The sequence below is a fragment of the Falco naumanni genome, chromosome 17 (assembly GCF_017639655.2).
Source record: "Falco naumanni isolate bFalNau1 chromosome 17, bFalNau1.pat, whole genome shotgun sequence".
Taxonomy (NCBI): domain Eukaryota; kingdom Metazoa; phylum Chordata; class Aves; order Falconiformes; family Falconidae; genus Falco; species Falco naumanni.
The window spans coordinates 2,339,218-2,356,224 of record NC_054070.1 but is presented as its reverse complement, the minus strand read 5'-3'; the positions used below and the strand labels follow the sequence as shown (position 1 = coordinate 2,356,224).

Here is a 17,007-nt window from a genome sequence, read left to right as displayed (position 1 = left end):
ACCACGCATTGCACAGACACAGCACAGCACCACACAACACACAGCCCTGCACACAGCTCGGGGGGCACAGCGTGCTCCCCATGGCAGCAGCAGAAAGTACAACTCCTACAACCTACGAGCAGACTGGGCGCAGCTCAGACCCAGCCAGCCCTTTGAATGGGCAAAGCGTGGTCCAGGCATCTTTGTGCCAGTGGGATGCAGCGCACAGGAACCTCTCACAATACGTGCACACACCCCCCAAACTCCAGTCTGCCTGCCCCTGTGCCATGGGCATCACGCAGAGCGACATCTCCCTCCTCACCCCGCCTGACCAAACCTCCCATTCCCCATCAGCATCTTGTGCAGAAATTCACGCGTACGGAGAGCGATACGGTGCATGAACGTGCTGGGTACAAAGGCAGCTGCAAGGTGCACAGCACCCCGGACCCGCACTCGTGCCAATGCTCCCTCCAGCATCCGAGCCCAGCGGCCGGCGCCTGCGGTCTGCCCTTCCTCCCCTGCTGGGGGCTGCTTTGGGCACTCCCAGCCCAGAGCCGCCATCCGTCCTTCCCTGTCTCCTCCCCTCTCCGCACCAACTCCCACAACCGCCGAACTCCTCCCGATGGCCAGCCCGAGCTCCAGCCCTTCGGAGAGCCGGCCCCAGCGAGCGCCCCCCCTCCGCGCCCCCGGGCGCGCCGCCCGCCCAGGCCCGCAGCAGGACAGCGGCGGAGCCACCGCAGAGCGACGCGGACGCGCGGGAACAACAGCACATCCAGGCCGGCGGGGCTGCTCCCAGCCCGGGGACTGCCGGCGGCGCTGATGTCAGCCCGTCACCTGCCTCGGGAAGCATGCGGGGATGCAGCCCCTCGCTGCCAGGGGAGAGGGGACAGGCTGGGGACAGCCACTGCTGAGAAGCTACCCCCACCCCCAACTTGTCATCTCTCTAATCTGCAGCCACCTCGTTCCCCATGAGACCACCGCCGCTGCTGCTGCTTGTGCTGTGGGTGCCGCGGCTCCTGGGAACGCTGGCCGAGGTAAGCCCGTGTCGCCTCAGCTCCCCGACTGTCCCTGCAGGCGCTGGGCCCCGAGCTCGCTGGTGGCTCTGCACAGCCCTGCCCCGCTGAGGAGTGACGGCATGTTTCTGGGCTGGCGCTCCAGCCCTGCAGCTGCACCAAATTAGCGGCGTTCGCAATTAGAGCTGGCTCTCCCTCCCCCCCGAGCCGTGCCCTCTTCGGCCCGGCGCCGTGCCCCTCGCCCCCGGCGCTGCCCGGCCGCTCTTCCCGGGGGTCTGCAGCTCCCCTGCCCGGCCCTCCCCCCCCCCCCCCCCCCCCCCCCCCCCCCCAGCACACGCTTCCAACAGCACGGCAGTCGGTGGGGGAGCCAGAAGTGAGTCAGCCGGCAAAGCCAAGGGGAAAATAACTGCAGAAAGATGATTGCTGCTCTGAGGCTTGTTGCGGGACAGAGTGGGCAGAGGCATTTCCTTTAATGTGGAGGGAGCTAGCCTCAGCCTAAGGCAGCGCACACCCTGCTTGCGAGCAGGCTGTGGGCAGACGGGCGCCCCGTGAGCGTGGCTCCGCACCTGCTGTGGTGTGGAGGGTGCTGGGTGCTCTGCAGCTTTCAGGCCAAGCCCTTGCTTTGCAGCTCGTGGGGGACGGCAGCTGGACTGAGGTCTGGGATCCCTGCATCCTACCCCCCCATGGCCACGGGAAGGGCAGGTGCCTGTAGATGGAATGAGATTGCCAGGGCCTATCCAGAGCTCCCTTCCTCCCCAAATCTTTCCCTTGTGCCCTGGCTGTTTTGATGGGATGTCTTTCCCCGTGGGCATGACCCCATGTTGGTCTGCAGTCCCAGGACACGTGCAGAACGCCAAGACAGCCCACAAGCTGTGTCTGCTGAGTCTGTCCCCCTGCCTTAGCTAGGGGAAGGTGATGTGAGCAGTGAGTGGCCTGGGCTGTCTTGGGAAAAGGGGTCACAGTCCCCAGAGGATCGCAGCTCTCAGATGTCATGGCAGGATGGGACCTGTGCCTGGCTAGCCTGAACCCTGGCCTGGCACAGGGCACCTCTCTCAGGCGTTGGTCTGGGCTCGGACCACCTCACCTTGCCCGTCTCTCACATGACACCTTCTACCCCCAGGGCGAGGGATGCAACCAGACAGCACGGGCAGGGCCCGAGGGACAGGGTGCACTCAGTGGTAGAGGTAAGTCAACGCAAAGAGGTTCCCAGGCTGCAGAGCACGGTCTTGGTGCCTGGGAGTGGTGAGATGAGCAAATGTGCTGGGCCAGAACTTGGGAGTAACTTTGTAAATATTCTGCTTTAGAGTTAGCGCAGGCTGCAGATAATGGCCAGGGAAGGGGAGAGAGTCAGCCCCATCCTCTGCCAGCAACCATCCTAATGGGGGGCAGCATGAGAGACAGACAAGTCTCCAAGCTCTCTCCTTCCTGCAGAGCATCAAGTGGGCTCAGCTGCAGCGCAGCCATAGGTGCCCTGCACAGAGCCCCTGTGGCTGGCTGGTCAGGATTGTGCTCCGTGGGGCAGCCCCCCGGCTGTGCTGAGCTGTCTGGGGCAACACCTCTGTGCTCACCCTGCAGCCAGCAAGGGCTGCTGTGTGCTTGGAGCCAGCGCGGGGCCCGCACAGCGTGGGCCCAGGCAGGGCGTGGGGTGTACCTGGATGTCGCTGTCTGCGATGTGGTTAGCAAATCTTATCCATGGGGACCTGAGCAGTGTTGTGATCATGGGCCTCAGGGCTGGAGGATGCCTCTGGTTCCACTTAGATATTAGTGCATTTGTACTGCTGGGTGAAGATTGCTGAGTGACAGATGGAGGCAGGTGATGCAATCTGTTGGAAACCTGAGAGAAGCAGACAAGCCTGAGAGGAGAACTCATACCTTCATGAGATAAGAAAGAGCCTGCAGTGAAAAACCATCCCTGTTTGAACTTCACGCAGGGCACAATCCTGCTGGCTGTCATTAGCCATGCCCTGTACTCCGCAAGCTGCTGCAGCTGGGTCTCTGCATCTTGGGACAGCAAAGAGAGCCCAAGGCAGCTGGTCCAGGTGTAGGCACCTGATCCGTGGACACCCAGCTACATTCAGATAACCGTTCCTGAGCAGTCTGTTCATAAATCTGCACTTGAACTGCTCAGGGATGGCACTGAGAAGGCCTTTCCCAGGGGGACTACATGCTCTCCTTTTGTGTCCATCTAACTTCTCCAATTCCCTTTGCTCTCATCTGCTGAGTGAAGCTCTCAGCGTGGCAGCAGGCTCCAAACAACAGCATCGCATGAAACAACTTGCATGTAAAAAAAAACCCCGAACTATCCAGCTTTGTGGGGAGGCCACACACAGCGCCTGAGCAGTCCCAAAGGTGCCCATTGCCCAGGGCTCACCTCACACTGCTCCTCTTTTGCTGTGTAAAGGCAGCCCCCTGGGCAGACCTCTGGGGCAACAGCCGTGCTTGTTTAAAACTTTCTTGCCATGCTAGATCACATGTAAGCCTGTTGCACATCATAAATTTTAAGTGCTAATTATTACATAAATGTCTTATTAGCACTAGAGTTGTTCTGGTGTTTTCCAAATGCTGAAAGCAATAGAGAGCTCATGGTTCACGGGATGGGGAGCGCGTGGCCATCCGCTGGTGGAGGCATGGGGAGGCAGAGATGGAGCCTGCAAGGGTCATGTTGCCAGCTTGGTCCCAACAGACAGGCTCTGTCTGGCTCCTGTTTGTGTAGGTGGTTCCTGAGCAACTCCAAGGGCAGAGATTCAATAGCAGTTTTGGCCGCTGACCCACCAATTAGGCCAAGCCTTGTAGGCCACTTCCTTGTCCCCAGACAGTCCATCTGGATGGCAGAGCACCAGCCCTGTAGCCACAGCGTGCTGAACTTGCACGGTCAAGGCAGAGACGCACCACAGCAGGGGGCTGTGCAAATCTGGCCCCACATTTCCTCCACGTATGCAGTGCCCTGTTCTTCCCATGTCATCTGTGTGCTGGGCAGGACAGTGGCAACTCGGTGCCTGGATCCCTCCAAAGCAGCCTTTACCCTCTCCTCTGTCAGAGACCACACAGAGACTATTGCAGGGAGTGTAACAGCCCCACTGCCATATCCATCCTGCTTCCTCACTGGCCATTGTCTTTCTTCTGCAAGGTGGATCCAGAGCCCTTCAACATTTTTGGGGGGCTCAAACCAGCCAAGGTGTAAGTGATGCATTATACCCAGCCAAGGCAACTTTTCTGCCGTGAACCAGAGCTGTCTGGACAAAGTATGTGGTTGCCTGAAGCCTTCTAGTCTTTCTCTAATGGAACAGATGCTCCATGCTTAGGAGCATCTCTTTCATGACCACATGCCTTTGACTCCAGTCCATGAGGGTTTCTGAACCTTCTTGTGTTTTCCAAAGGTTATTCAGAGCCCTTGGGGTTGCACCTGGCTGAAGGGGGGCAGTGTCCATGGTGGTGGCCTGTGCCAGGGTGGGTGGGCTGGGGAGCCTGGCCCTGCAGGCTGGACACTGGCAGCACCACAGCTCCCTGCTGAAGGTTTTGGTGTTGCCTCTGCAGGAACTCTCCTGAACCTCAGTGTGAGTGACCACAGCCGGTCAGACTCCCTCCTTCTGTCCTGGGATGAGCCGGAGGGGGGTGCCGAGGGATATCTGCTCGCCCTCTCCTCCCTGGGATCAGGCACGCTGCTGCAGAATGGATCGGCTGGACCCAACATCACCAGCTTCTGGTTCCACGGGCTGACCCCTGGCATGCGCTACAAGATTGAGGTGACAGCCGTGTTTGCCTGCATGGAGACCACCAGCCAGACAGTCACAGCACAGACAAGTAAGGGGTTCCCCAGTAACTGCAGAGTCAAAGGGTCTCAGTCTTCCTGCCAGTGATTGTTACACTGCTTTGGATAGTGTGAAGTACAGGTCTGTGTGGACTCCCATGCATTCATGGGGAGGTCAGGCTTTTCTTTGCTTCCATGAGGATTAGGGTCCTCCCCTCATCCCCCAAGCCCCAAGGATCTTTCTCTCATCCATGTGGAGGGATCTTGCATGGGCAGTGTTCACACTATATGTTCTGGAATAATATAGCTAATGATGGCCCATCCTATGATATGGACTGCAGAGAGCTGAGGGGTGGAAAATGTCATGCCTGGAGGTGCAGAAAGAGCTACAAAGAAGTAGTATCTGCTTCATGATTTTGGCACATCTCTGCCAATCACTGGCTCACCCACCGAGCCTTGCTCTGTGCCCTCCCTAGCTGATGCCAAGGACTGGGGGAAGGGGGCAAGGCTGGTGAGTCCACAGCTCAGGTGAGGATGGAAGCCTTTACCTGCATCGCCACAGAAGATCCTTGAGTAAATCAGTGCATGTGAAGGTGGAAAACCTAGAAAAGGAGAGTAGAGTTGGAGGGAGGGGGTTGGCCAGCAAAAGAAATGGTGTCAGGCAGCAGTGGTGGCTGCAGGGAGCAGGGGCTGATGCTCACAGGAAGGCAGGAGCAGAGGACCTGGCAGCAAGTGAACTCACAGGTAAGTGCTGGTGGCTTTGCCTTTCTCAGCACACACCTGGTGTGCTGTCCCTGATCAAGCCTTCCTGCCCAGTTCAGAGTGACTGTGCAGAGGTTCCAAAGGGGTTGGTGCAGCCCACGCAACCCATGGGAGATTGGTGACTTGTTAGGGGGGTGATGGGGCCGTGCTTGGGGGGCTGGGTCCTGTGGAGCTGGCTGGCAGGACCTGACCAGGTGAAGGCACTGTCCCACCAGCCCTTGAGCAGCCTAGCAGGTCAGGCATCGCCAGGCAACTAGCCAACGCTGTCTGTGCCATGTCCAATGCAGGTCCTTCACCTGTCCACAACCTGAGCCTGAGCAGCGGCGGGAGCTCCGAGGTGCTCCGTGCCTCCTGGGCACATGCCCGCGGGCAGCGAGATGGCTACCACCTTGCCCTCTACCACAGCGACTCCCAGGCGCTTGTGAGAAACGCGTCCATCCTGCCAAACGCTTCCATGTTCCTGTTTGACGGGTTGCTGGCTGGCAGCGAGTATGCCTTGAAGGTCAGCACGCTGGCTGGATCCAGCCAGGCGAGCACCAGTATCCACCAGTGGACAGGTAGGGAGCGATGGGTGTGCCTGCCCAGGAGGGAAGGGGTGGGAGAATGGGTTTGGTGGGAGGCATGCAGCACCCTTGCGCTGGGCTGGCGGAGGAGGGGAGGTGTCCTTCAGGGCTGTGGTGGAGACTTTGTGTTGATGGGGAGCAGCTGGGAGTTTTTCACGACCCTGCTGTAAGCCCGGTGTGCCGGGCTGGGGGCAAAACCTTGCGCCTCGGTCCTGCCCTGAGGGATCAGCAGCTTGGGTTTGTGTCCTCTGTGTCCCTGTGGAAGAAGGGCAGTCCGGGGGTCCTGGCAAAAGGTCTTGGGTGGTGGGAGCTGCGTTACCAAGCTGCCAGCCCCTCTGCCCTGCAGCCTGAAAGAGCGTGACAGTATGGAGGGGCCTTAAGAGCCCCTCAGCCTGCCTGGGAAGGGATGTGGAAGATACATCCCTCGGCAAGGGAGCAGCTGTGGCCATAGGAGACCCTGGGGAGAGAGAAGGGTCCAGGGAGCCCCAACCCTGGTGCTGAACCTTGCTGCCTCCTGCTTCTCCCCTCAGCTCCCTCCATCCCCACCCAGCTGAGGCTCAGCCCCGGCTCCAGCACCAGCCTCGTCGCCTCCTGGGCAGGTGCTGCGGGGGCCGCCTGGCTGCACCTTGTGCTCCGCAACCTCCTCACCCAGACGGTGACCACAACCCTGTCAGCCAGGAGGGGCCTCACCAGCTACACCTTCCAGCATCTCCACCCCGGCACCCCGTACTGGCTGGGGCTGAGTGTCACGGCTGGGTCCTACACTGCGGTGGGGCCCAATGCCACCGCTTGGACGTGTGAGTATGATGGCCAGGGGTGGGGGAGGACCTTGGTGACTTGGTTTTCTCCCTGCCTCTGGTCCAGCCTCTGAATCCAGAGGCCTCCTGCCAGACCCCTGGGTCCAGAGGGCAATTCTGCTGCTTGGACCTGGCCAAAAGCTGCTCCAGGACCCAGCTCTGGGGCACTGAGATAGCAGGGCCAGTGAGTCACCATGGCAGGTGAATTCCCAGTGCCAGCCTGCTTCTCCCTCGGATGCACTGGGATCAGCCTCTCCCTGCGGAGGAGGCGGGAGGGGCAGCAGATCCCACTAGTGTTCGGTGCAGCTGGAGCCAGGCTGTCATGTGCCTCAGGGCTGTCCAAGGGCAGCAGAGAAAACAGGGGGCAAGGCAATAGCAGTTCAGCTGGTTTGAACTGGAAGTTTCTGGAGGGAAATGGGTGTTTGGTCCTCTTTGATTGTTATCAAGAGTATATTTTGGTAGCACCTGATAACCTCGTCCTGGTGGATGTCCCTAATGTGCCAGGTGCTGTGCAAACACAGCCAAGGAAGCCAGCCTCTGGCAGGTGAAGAAACGGAGGGTAGTCCTCCCAGAGCCCAGCTAGCTGCACCATTCAACCCAGCGTCCTCCACCTCCTGGCTCAAGCTGACAAGAGCCGTGAGAGACTGTGACTTCCACCACTGCAGCCCTGGTTTGCTGCCGACACCATGCCACAGCACTGCAAACAGGTCTGTCCCTGGACTTGCTCTCCCAGACGTTACCAGGAAAACCAGAGGGGAAATGGAGAGGGCAAGCCTGGCCTCCTGGAGAGAGCAAGGCTCATGCCGAACGCCAGGAAAGTGTTGGCCCTCTGTAGTGAGGAGCAACAAATTGCGGAGGTGCCAAGCTGCAAACTCTGAGCTGTTGTGGCCAGTGACTCATCCTGGCATATGCTGGAAGGTCAGGCGTGTGCTGGAAGGACCTGGGTGCCACCAGATGACCAGTCTCCAGCTCTCTTCTGCTCTACCTGCCAGTCTGGGAAGCTGGAGCCTGCTCACTGCTGACTGCAGCTGGGATTTTGGAAGACATCCACAGCCCCAGTTCATTTGTTTCTGCTATGAAGTGAATGACTTGATCCCTGCTGTTGCTGGCTGCAGCTCTGACCTACCCAACTGAACAAAAGTCCCCGGTGCCAGATGTATGAGCCAGGGGCGTCCATCCAGGAGTCTGGTCCAGGCCACGTCCTGGGAATATCAGCAAGTTCGTGACAGGACACGAATGGAGAGGAGGGGGACTTTTAGGAATTTCCGAGCTGGGCTGCCAGCTTTGTCTGAGTTTTGCTAGACCAGGAATGGTTGTGCTAGGGAGCAGAGACAGCATGCTCCAAAAGGACGTCTTAAAGCTGGATGTAACCCTGCAGATAAGCGAGGAACAAGGGTCAGGGGTGTGTGAGGTCCAGAGCACCTCATAATCCTGATGCACACAATCCCATTCCCTTCCCTTCCAGACCCCCTGAGCCCTGGCAATGTGACCCTAAGCAGTGCAGAGGAGCAGAGCTCCTTGCAGGCTCACTGGAGCACCCCAGCAGGAGGGAGGGACTTCTACCTGGTGACGCTGCAGGAGGGAGAGGACGGTGCTCCAACGAGGAACATCTCTGTCAGCGGCGACAATGGTCATGTCACCTTCCACGGGCTGAGCCCCGGAAAGCAATACTCTGTCCAGGTGATGGCGGTGGCTGGGCCTTACCGGGCGTCAGCCCGCAGCACAACAGCCTGGACACGTAAGCAGAAAGCCCCAGCACGTCCTTTGGAGGCCGTTTCTGCTGCCTGATGGAGGCGCTGATGCCTGGAGGGAGGCTGGTGGGATGGGGAGGGGGATTGCGGCAGGGGCAGAGATGGGGCTGTGCAGCACAGCGGTACCAGGTCTCAAGAGTCAGCTGTGGGTCAGAGCGGCAAAATCTGCTGCCTCGTAGTTCCCTGTGGTGAAGGACTTGGAGGTCCTTGATGGACTTGTGCCAGGTAGTGTCAGGCACAAACCAAAGCTAGATCCTACGCAGTAACCTTTGGGCTCAGAGTTCGGCGGGCTTCGAGCCGGCTGCCCCTCCCTGTGCTCACAGCAGCTGGTTTGGCGAGTAGTGAAGTGCCACTGGTGCCCCCCGAGCAGCATCTTCCTGTGCCCGGGCCCTCCCGGGTGACTCGTGGAGCCATGGTTGGTGCTGCTGCCCTGGGAAGGAAGGACTGGAGCCTTAAGCAGCACGGGGGGGCACTCCTTCAGCCCCTGGTGCCTAGAGCAATAAAAGGCTCTCGGTGCTGGCTGCCCCTGTTCGGTGGGGGGACTGCTGCAGAGTGTCCAGAGAGCAATCTGGCTGCCTGATGCACTGCCACATGCAGTGATGTGCAGTATCCCGTCCTTGTCCCTTGCAGAGCCACTAGCACCATCTGGTGTGAGTCTGTCCAGCCAGGGGAGCTCCTCCAGCCTACTGGCCAGCTGGGAGGAGGCAACGGGAGAGGGCTACATGCTGGCACTCAGCCCGGCGGAGCACACCATGGGGAACAGCTCGCTGCTCAAAGGTGTCATGAACTTCACCTACGAGGGCCTCCGCCCTGGGACCCTCTACGCCTTTGAGGTCAGCACCGTGGCTGGCCCCTACACATCCTCACCCCGGCGCATCACCAACTGGACATGTGAGTGCCACAGCCCTCACTGCAGCCAGCTCTGGGGTTCCCACTGGATTTTGCCCTTCCCTGCAATGTCGTTTCTCAAGCCATGTGATAGCATGGGTCTTCTGCAGCTTCATGCAATAAAAGGGCAAAAGGCTCAGGAGGAAAGCAGAAGTGCTGCTGCATGTGTCTGACCCAGGTCTGTATCCCAGTCACCCAGCACAAGTGTCAGCAGAGCCCAGTGGCATCCTCCTCCTCCTCCTCCCTCGGGCTGGCCTGCTGTGGCACCGACTGGGCTGCACCCGCCCTAAACAGCCTCTCCACAGCCCTGGTCCAGACCATCCCACCCACCACCTCCTGCAGCACCAGAGCAGCCCTCTCACCATGTCAGCCTGAATTCTTGTGCTGGCCCAGTCCCTGCCAAACTGGTGTGTGGGTGTCAGCAGGGGGGATGCTGGCCAGCTCAGACCCCACGGGCGGCCAGGTGGGGGTCTTCCCAGAGAAGGGACTGGAGCCCCAGCACATTTGGGGTTGTCCTTCTGCCAGGTGACTCCAGTCTGGGTGCAGCTGTGACTCTAGACTTTTCCTGTCCTAGATCCTTTGCCTCCAGAGCAGCTGACCCTCAGCAACCAGGGCCGCAGCACCTCTCTGCAAGCCTCCTGGAAAGCAGCTCCTTCTGGCAGCACCGGCTACACAGGCACCCTCTGGGAAACCAGGTCCCGTGAGTGGGTCAGGAACGTGACTGTGGTGAACAACTGGACGAATGTCACCTTTGAGGGCCTGGTCCCTGGGCGCCAGTATACACTGGAGATGGCTGCTATGGCTGGACCTTACAGATCCCCTGTGCGATCAGCCACGGACTGGACACGTGAGTGTGACACCTCCGCCTCAATCCTACTGCAAATTGCAACCATGGCCTGCCAACGAGAGCAGAAAGCTCATGGCACGGAATAAAGGCAAAGTGTGGACCACGTATGGGGAGGCAGGGGAACCAGGGCCAGGGGTGCATAGACAGAAAGGAGTGGAAGGACAGCCAGAGCCACATTCAGCCAGGTTGGAAGTAAAGGGGTCTTCTGTGCAGGAGAAACCCAACAATGAACAGAAAATGCTTCCAAGTGTCGCCCAGCGGGAAAGGTGGGGAACCGCTTCCGTGTTTGTTGCGGAGCAGAAGCTCAGGCTGTTCTGGGGTGCGGTATGCCGGGGCTGGCGTCTGACCTGAGCCCACCAGGGGCAGGCGGCAGAGGTGCCCAGGACGAGCGTGTTCAAGCCCACGCTCCGCACCGTGGCAGCAGCACCACAACTGCCTCTCACTGCCTGGATGTCTCTTCTCTCTCAGACCCCCTGGCTCCGGCCGGCGTGACCCTGACCAACACCCGACGCCCACTGGGACTCTCTGCCTTCTGGGACAAGGGTGCTGGCGATGTGGACCAGTTCCACCTCCAGCTCTACAGCAAGAGCCATCCACTGCAGAGGAACATCTCAGTGGGGCCAAACACCAACAACTTCACATTCCTGGGGCTGTCCCCTGGCATTCAGTACTTCCTGAAGGTGACCGTCCTTGCTGGCCCGTACAGATCCTCGTCACACTTTGCCACTGAGTGGACATGTGAGTGAGAAGTGTCCTCAGCCTCCTGCAAGACTGGCAGTGGCAGGGACGTGTCTGAGCGGAGGGAGGGCTCCGGTGAGACCTGCATGCTCCCTGCCCCTGGGAATCGGAGCGCGTGTCATGGGTTAGGTGCTGTGTGCTGGCTTCTGGGCCCCAAAAGACCCTTTTCCTCAGCTCAGGCTTTCCCCAGTCAAGCTGAACCTTTTGCCTAAACCACTCATGATCTCAAGGCCAGCCTGGGACTGGTGGGAGAGGGATGTGAGAGAGGAAGCACAAAGACCCCTATGAGCTTGCTGCTCCCTGGCCATGGAGCGTAGCAGCCCACTGGGGAGCTGAGCGCTCTCCTCTCAGTAAAGCACCTGGGGACATGCGCGGGCAACTTCCCCCAGGACAACAGTAGAGCTGGCAGTCCGCTGGCACTGCTTCTCCTTTAGGTCTGTACAGAGGCCAGGCTGTGTCCTGGCTTCCCCACATGCTTTCCTCCACCGTCTCATGGATCTCCGTGCTGTTTCCCCCTAGATCCACTGTCTCTGGCTAACGTGAGTGTACAGCCTGGCCGGAGACCCCAGGACCTACATGTCAGCTGGGTGGAGTCAGGCGGTGGCAGAGAGCACTTGGTACAGCTCTCGGTGGCTGAGTCCCTGTCCATCATCAGGAACGTGTCTGTCCCCCGTGGAGTCACCCAGCTTGACCTGGAGGGGCTAGTGCCAGGCTCCCGGTACCGCATGGAGATCATTACTCAGGCTGGGCCTCATCGCACCTCCTCTCAGACTGCCATCGCCTACACTGGTAGGAACGCAGCTCCTCTGCACCCATACCCATCTCTGGTACCCAGCCTGGCTCTTGACCTGGAAAGGGGCTCAGGACCAAGAGAGGGGTCCCAGGGCTGCTCTTGCAGCAGAGCTCTGTGGCCATGTCCCCGCAACCCCACTGGTGCCTGTCTCCTGCTCGAGATGCTGGCTCTCTCGTTGGGACCCTCGCTCTTCCTGAGCCCAGCAGCTGAGTGGTGCATGCTGCGAGCCTGCCCCAGCGCTTTGGGGCAAGGCGGGCTCAAGCTGTGGTGGTGATGTACCTTTTCCACCTGGGACACAGGGAGCAGCTTTTATCTGGGAGCAATCCACTGCTTCCAGCAGTCTTTAGACAGCATGTTAAATACTCACAGTCCCGCAGCTCCGAGCTTCATTCTCAAACTAGAGTCAGCCCTGAGCACCCCAGATTTGTCTCCTGTAATGCTGTTTTTCTCCCGCAGTCCCACTGCCTCCTCTTTCCCTGTCGGCAAGCCCTGTCAGCACTGCCTGGGCTCTGGCTGTGCACTGGGAGACCCCTCCAGGGCAGAGAGATGGGTACCTGCTCAGCATGCATGAGGAGGGCTCTTCTGCACCAGCAAGGAAGCTGGAAGCAGGGAAGGACAGCACCAATGTCACCCTGGCACAGCTGGAACCGGGAACTTGCTACCTTATTGGTATCTGGGCAGTAGCTGGACCCTACCGTTCCCTCCCCAGGAGCATCACTGGCTGCACAGGTGAGCATCCATACCATCCATGGGTGATTTGGGTGGGAGCACTGCAAGGGGCTCCAGAAGAGGATGGGGATCTCCTCAGGGAGAGGAGAGGAGGGCGCCCTGGCCTGGTTCCCGGTGATGCTGGCCTGCAGCCATCTCCTGCCTCTTGCAGCCACCTTGTACCATATGGGCACAGAGCCCTTCCTGACCAGTTGCTGCTGGCTGCCTGGGGAATGCAAGTGTCCTCCCTGGAAACAGTTGCGTGTTCAGAACTGGATATTTTTATCTCTGATTCACATGTCTTTCTTTCCTCACAGTTCCTGCTGCACCAACAAACCTGAGCCTTACCAACCCAGGCAGCTCCTCAGAGCTTTACATGTGCTGGAACAAGCCCCCTGGCAGGAGGGACCACTACCGCATTGTTCTGTATAGCCTCAGCACTCAGAGCAAGAATCGAGTCCAGACCTTGAGTCCAGATGCCCAAAACGTCACCTGGATGCACTTGGAGGCAGGCAGCAGGTTTGCTGTGCAGGTGACTGCTGTGAAAGGCTCGCTTGAAGCTTCCTCCGCCAACGTCACCCAATGGACATGTGAGTCTGATGGGCTGGGTTTGACACAGCACTCCACTGTGCCCCAGAGCCTCCATCTGAGCCTTGCAGAGCATCCACCACCACCTTCCCCATCCCAAACCATCTGTGCCCCTAGCTTCCACACAGTTGTCCCACCTTTCTGCTCATTGTCCTCACTCCTTCCGCAACTAATCCTCACCACCCACCTCAAAGGCTCTGGGTACCTCCCCTGCCATGTGCAGCTGTAAACCCTGGGGCTACTGCATGCAGAGCCACGTGCACTGTCTGCCCATTTTTCCCCATGCTTTTCTCTGGGAGGATCTCTGGTGGCCACCCTGCCCACCACCCAGTGGGAGCTGGGGGCTGGGGTCCAGCACTGCCAGAGCATGAGGAACCACTGGGCAAAGCATAGCTCATAGCTCTGAGCAGCAAGCAGTGGCACGTAGGACTGACTGTCTCCCAGTTGCTTTCCAGACCCCTTGGCCCCTGACAACCTCACCCTGGGCAGTCCCTCTGCCTCCATGCTGCAGGTCTCCTGGGAAGCAATGGGGCGAAGAGCAGAAGGCTACGTGGTGGATGTCTATGGCACTGCCTCCAGCGCTCCTGTTGGGCACACGGTGCTGAGTGGGGATGCCAGGAGTCACATCTTCAGGAACCTGAGCCCTGGCAGCCACTACAGCGTGGCAGTGAAGGCCACAGCTGGACCCTTCCACGCCAGCACCCCCAACCTCACCCACTGCACACGTGAGTACGATGCTGTACTTGCAAGCCGGCTGACCTCCACCAGATTGCCCCCTTCCCAGTTCAAATCAGAGGCCGTACTGGTGCAGCCATACCCTGCCTTGCCTTCCTCTCCCATCCATGCAAGCACCCAGTGCTCATGCCCTGCTAGATGCAGCGTGGGGAATCTGTACATGATCCTGTGGCCTGGCCACATGCATCCACATGCATCCACGGGCTTGGGCAGGGCCAAGGAGAAGGCAGCTGCCAGTGAGTCAAGGCAAGGCCAGCCTTGGGGATCTTGCAGGGCTGACCCACCTCCTGCAGCACAGGCCTGGCAGACTTAGAGCATCTCCTTTCTCTCAGTCCAAATGTGGCTCCTGGCAGTGACCTGTGTTTTGTCCCCAGGCCCGCTGCCCCCAGCTGCTGTGCACTGGCTGAGCACGGGGCACCCCGACAGGCTGAGCGCATCCTGGGGGGCTGCGGCTGGGGGGCGAGATGGCTACACACTGACCCTGTACCACGCACGACTGGGCACCGTGGCAGCTACAGCCTCACTGGGGAGTGACACCCACAACTTCACCTTCACGGGCCTGACCCCGGGATATGAGTACTCCCTGGAAGCCAGTGCCACGGCTGGACCATACCAGGCAGCAGCACCCAACATCAGTGGCTGGACACGTGAGTGCCTGGAGGAGTGTCCCCTGCAGAGGGGTGGGAGATGTCGCACCCCTGGGCAGTCCTGAGCAAGGCTGGGAGGTTTACAGGGGACCTGTTATCTTTGGAGATGTGCACGCACATGTGCACACTATTACCCTCATGGGCATGTGGATGTTCAACTGTAGACGTACTTGTACAAGTCCAGGCTGATGACATGTAGGGTTGCCCAGCTGTGCCCAGGCGGGGACATCCCTCTGCCTGTGCTGCCCCGTCTCCCTTCGTACAGGAGCACTCATGCTCTCACTGAGTCTCCTCCAGCAGGTGGAAACCACCTTACCGTAACGGTTTGTGAAATGAATCAGTGTAGTACAAGAGGCTAATCCCAGTCCTCCCAGGAGAACAGGCTGCCTTATTGGTTCCTGATGGAGATTGACTAGTCCATCCATGGAGATGGGAGATGGACTAGTCCAGCACTTCTCCCCACCCAGAAAGACTTCAGGCCAGAGTATAGATGCTGTGCCAGCCCTGCCCAGGCAGCTGCGCACCAGCGGGGTGCTGGAGGATGCATGTGCAAGCAGCGGTAGCAAAGGTGCTCCAGTGGGGCTGCGGAAATGAGGGTGACCTGTGTGAAGGAGGGTAGGCAAGTAAGGGACCACAAAGGGTGAGCAGCATTAAAGGTGGGGTGAGATGGGGGTGGAAATGAGAAAATGAGTGTGCTAGGGGGGATCTGGGAGTTCCAGCCCTCAGGGAGCATCTGTCCTGCTGGACAGTGCCCATCAAGTGTCTCTTTCCTTCTGCATGGTCTCCAATCCCTAATATCAGGTCTGATGACTCCCCAGGCCCGCTGCCCCCAGCCACCGTGCGCTTGCTGAGCACGGGGCACTCCGACAGGCTGAGCGCATCCTGGGGGGCTGCGGCTGGGGGCCGAGATGGCTACACACTGACCCTGTACCACGCACGACTGGGCACCGTGGCAGCTACAGCCTCACTGGGGAGAGACACCCACAACTTCACCTTCATGGGACTCGCCCCAGGAAGCAAGTATATGCTGGAGGTGGTGTCCATGGCTGGGTCCTACCAGACACCTGTGGCGAATGTCAGCAACTGGACGTGTGAGTACCCTGTTTTGAGTGTGGTGTGTGCCTTGCTGGGCGGTTATGAAAGCTCATGGCAAAGGATGCAGCCCTGCTGCCCATCATGGCAAACCTCGAGCCCTGCCTGAACCCAAGGGCACATCAGTGGCATGGCACTGAGCAGGGCTCTGCCCACCCCCACCATCGGTTCCACCAGCCTGCATTAGGCCAGCTGAAGCTCCAGGGGCTGTGCTTCAGAGGAGAGGCACGGAGGAGGGAGCAGCAGACGGAGCATTCACCTTGCCTCCCCTCTGGCTGGCTGGGTGCTCCCTCCTCACCCATCTCAGGGTGTCTCGCTCCAGCTGGGACGGGGCTGTGTCTGCTCAGACCTGCACGGCGTGAAGCTTGCATTAGCTGCTTTTAGCTGCCTCCAGGCTGGTGGATGCAGCCATTCAATTGAGACGAAGTGCCCTGTCCTATATGGTGCCTCCTTTCTGACGGCGCTGCCAAGATACCCAGGCAGTGTCCTCAGGCCCTTCACTGACGTGTCTCCCATCCTGTCTCTCCAGACCCGCTGGCACCCCGTAATGTGTACATGACAAACCAGGGGTATCCCAACAGGCTGAGTGCATCCTGGCAAGCCGAACCCCAAGGACAAGACAGTTACAGGCTTCTTCTGTATCACTCGGGATCAGGTATTGTGGCAGCCAATGTATCTGTTGGGAAAGGCACCAGCAAGTTCACCTTTTCTGGCCTGGCTCCAGGACACAAATACCTGCTGGAAGTGGCAGCTGTGGCAGGGCCTTACGCAGCCGCTGCAGAAAACATCAGCGACTGGACAAGTGAGTGGCAAGAGCTGGAGGTCCTTGCACCATGCATGAAGCTCAGCCTTCCCCAGCTGGGTGGGCTCGGCACCGGTGGTGGGAGGGGGCAGGGACACAGCTAGGGCTGCTGCCTGGAAGCTGTAGGTACCACTCTAGCAATGGGATCGTGGGCTACGCAAGCCCCCAGCGGAGGGGAGAGCAGGGCAATGCTGCTGCCCATAGGACAGTCTGGCAGCCGTGGCTGCTGTTTCAGGAGGCAGATCGTCAGCTCGTGGCCCCACTGGTCACACAAGCTCGTTCCTCCAGACACGAGTGACTGAACAAGAGCAAGGGATCTCATAGCAGTAGTGCTGCTCTGATAGGACACCCACAGCCTGGGAGATCACAAGGCCTTACAGCCAGGGGGAGGACACCCCACCATCCCTGCTGCCTTTCTCCCAGGCACTCAGAAAATTCCTGGCATGGGGGATAAGGGGAGACTGGGATATATTTTTTTTAAGGAATGTGGAAATTGCAGATAAGCACAATAAGCCTTTTCATGTGCTTGTCCCCACAGTCCCTGCACTTTGCTTGG

The 17,007-nt window shown here is 59.3% G+C and overlaps 1 protein-coding gene across 4 annotated transcripts in view; it reads left to right on the top strand.

Moving 5' to 3' along the window:
- The first annotated feature begins 631 nt into the window (after positions 1-631).
- The window catches only part of LOC121098670 (receptor-type tyrosine-protein phosphatase V-like), a 34,979-nt gene continuing 18,603 nt past the window's right edge, over positions 632-17,007 (top strand). The window contains exons 1-16 of one of the 4 annotated variants that reach the window (XM_040616941.1): positions 635-1,013; positions 2,113-2,176; positions 4,527-4,793; positions 5,790-6,059; positions 6,596-6,862; positions 8,328-8,600; positions 9,244-9,504; positions 10,076-10,348; positions 10,817-11,086; positions 11,606-11,875; positions 12,336-12,608; positions 12,905-13,177; positions 13,631-13,900; positions 14,285-14,557; positions 15,376-15,648; positions 16,179-16,451. In XM_040616941.1, the coding sequence (XP_040472875.1) occupies positions 948-1,013; positions 2,113-2,176; positions 4,527-4,793; positions 5,790-6,059; positions 6,596-6,862; positions 8,328-8,600; positions 9,244-9,504; positions 10,076-10,348; positions 10,817-11,086; positions 11,606-11,875; positions 12,336-12,608; positions 12,905-13,177; positions 13,631-13,900; positions 14,285-14,557; positions 15,376-15,648; positions 16,179-16,451 (3,916 nt within the window). In that variant the 5' untranslated portion in view covers positions 635-947. Of the gene's footprint in view, positions 1,014-2,112; positions 2,177-4,526; positions 4,794-5,789; positions 6,060-6,595; positions 6,863-8,327; positions 8,601-9,243; positions 9,505-10,075; positions 10,349-10,816; positions 11,087-11,605; positions 11,876-12,335; positions 12,609-12,904; positions 13,178-13,630; positions 13,901-14,284; positions 14,558-15,375; positions 15,649-16,178; positions 16,452-17,007 lie in introns of all 4 variants that reach the window. The other 3 variants (XR_005831322.1, XM_040616942.1, XM_040616940.1) reach the window with 3 other exon arrangements.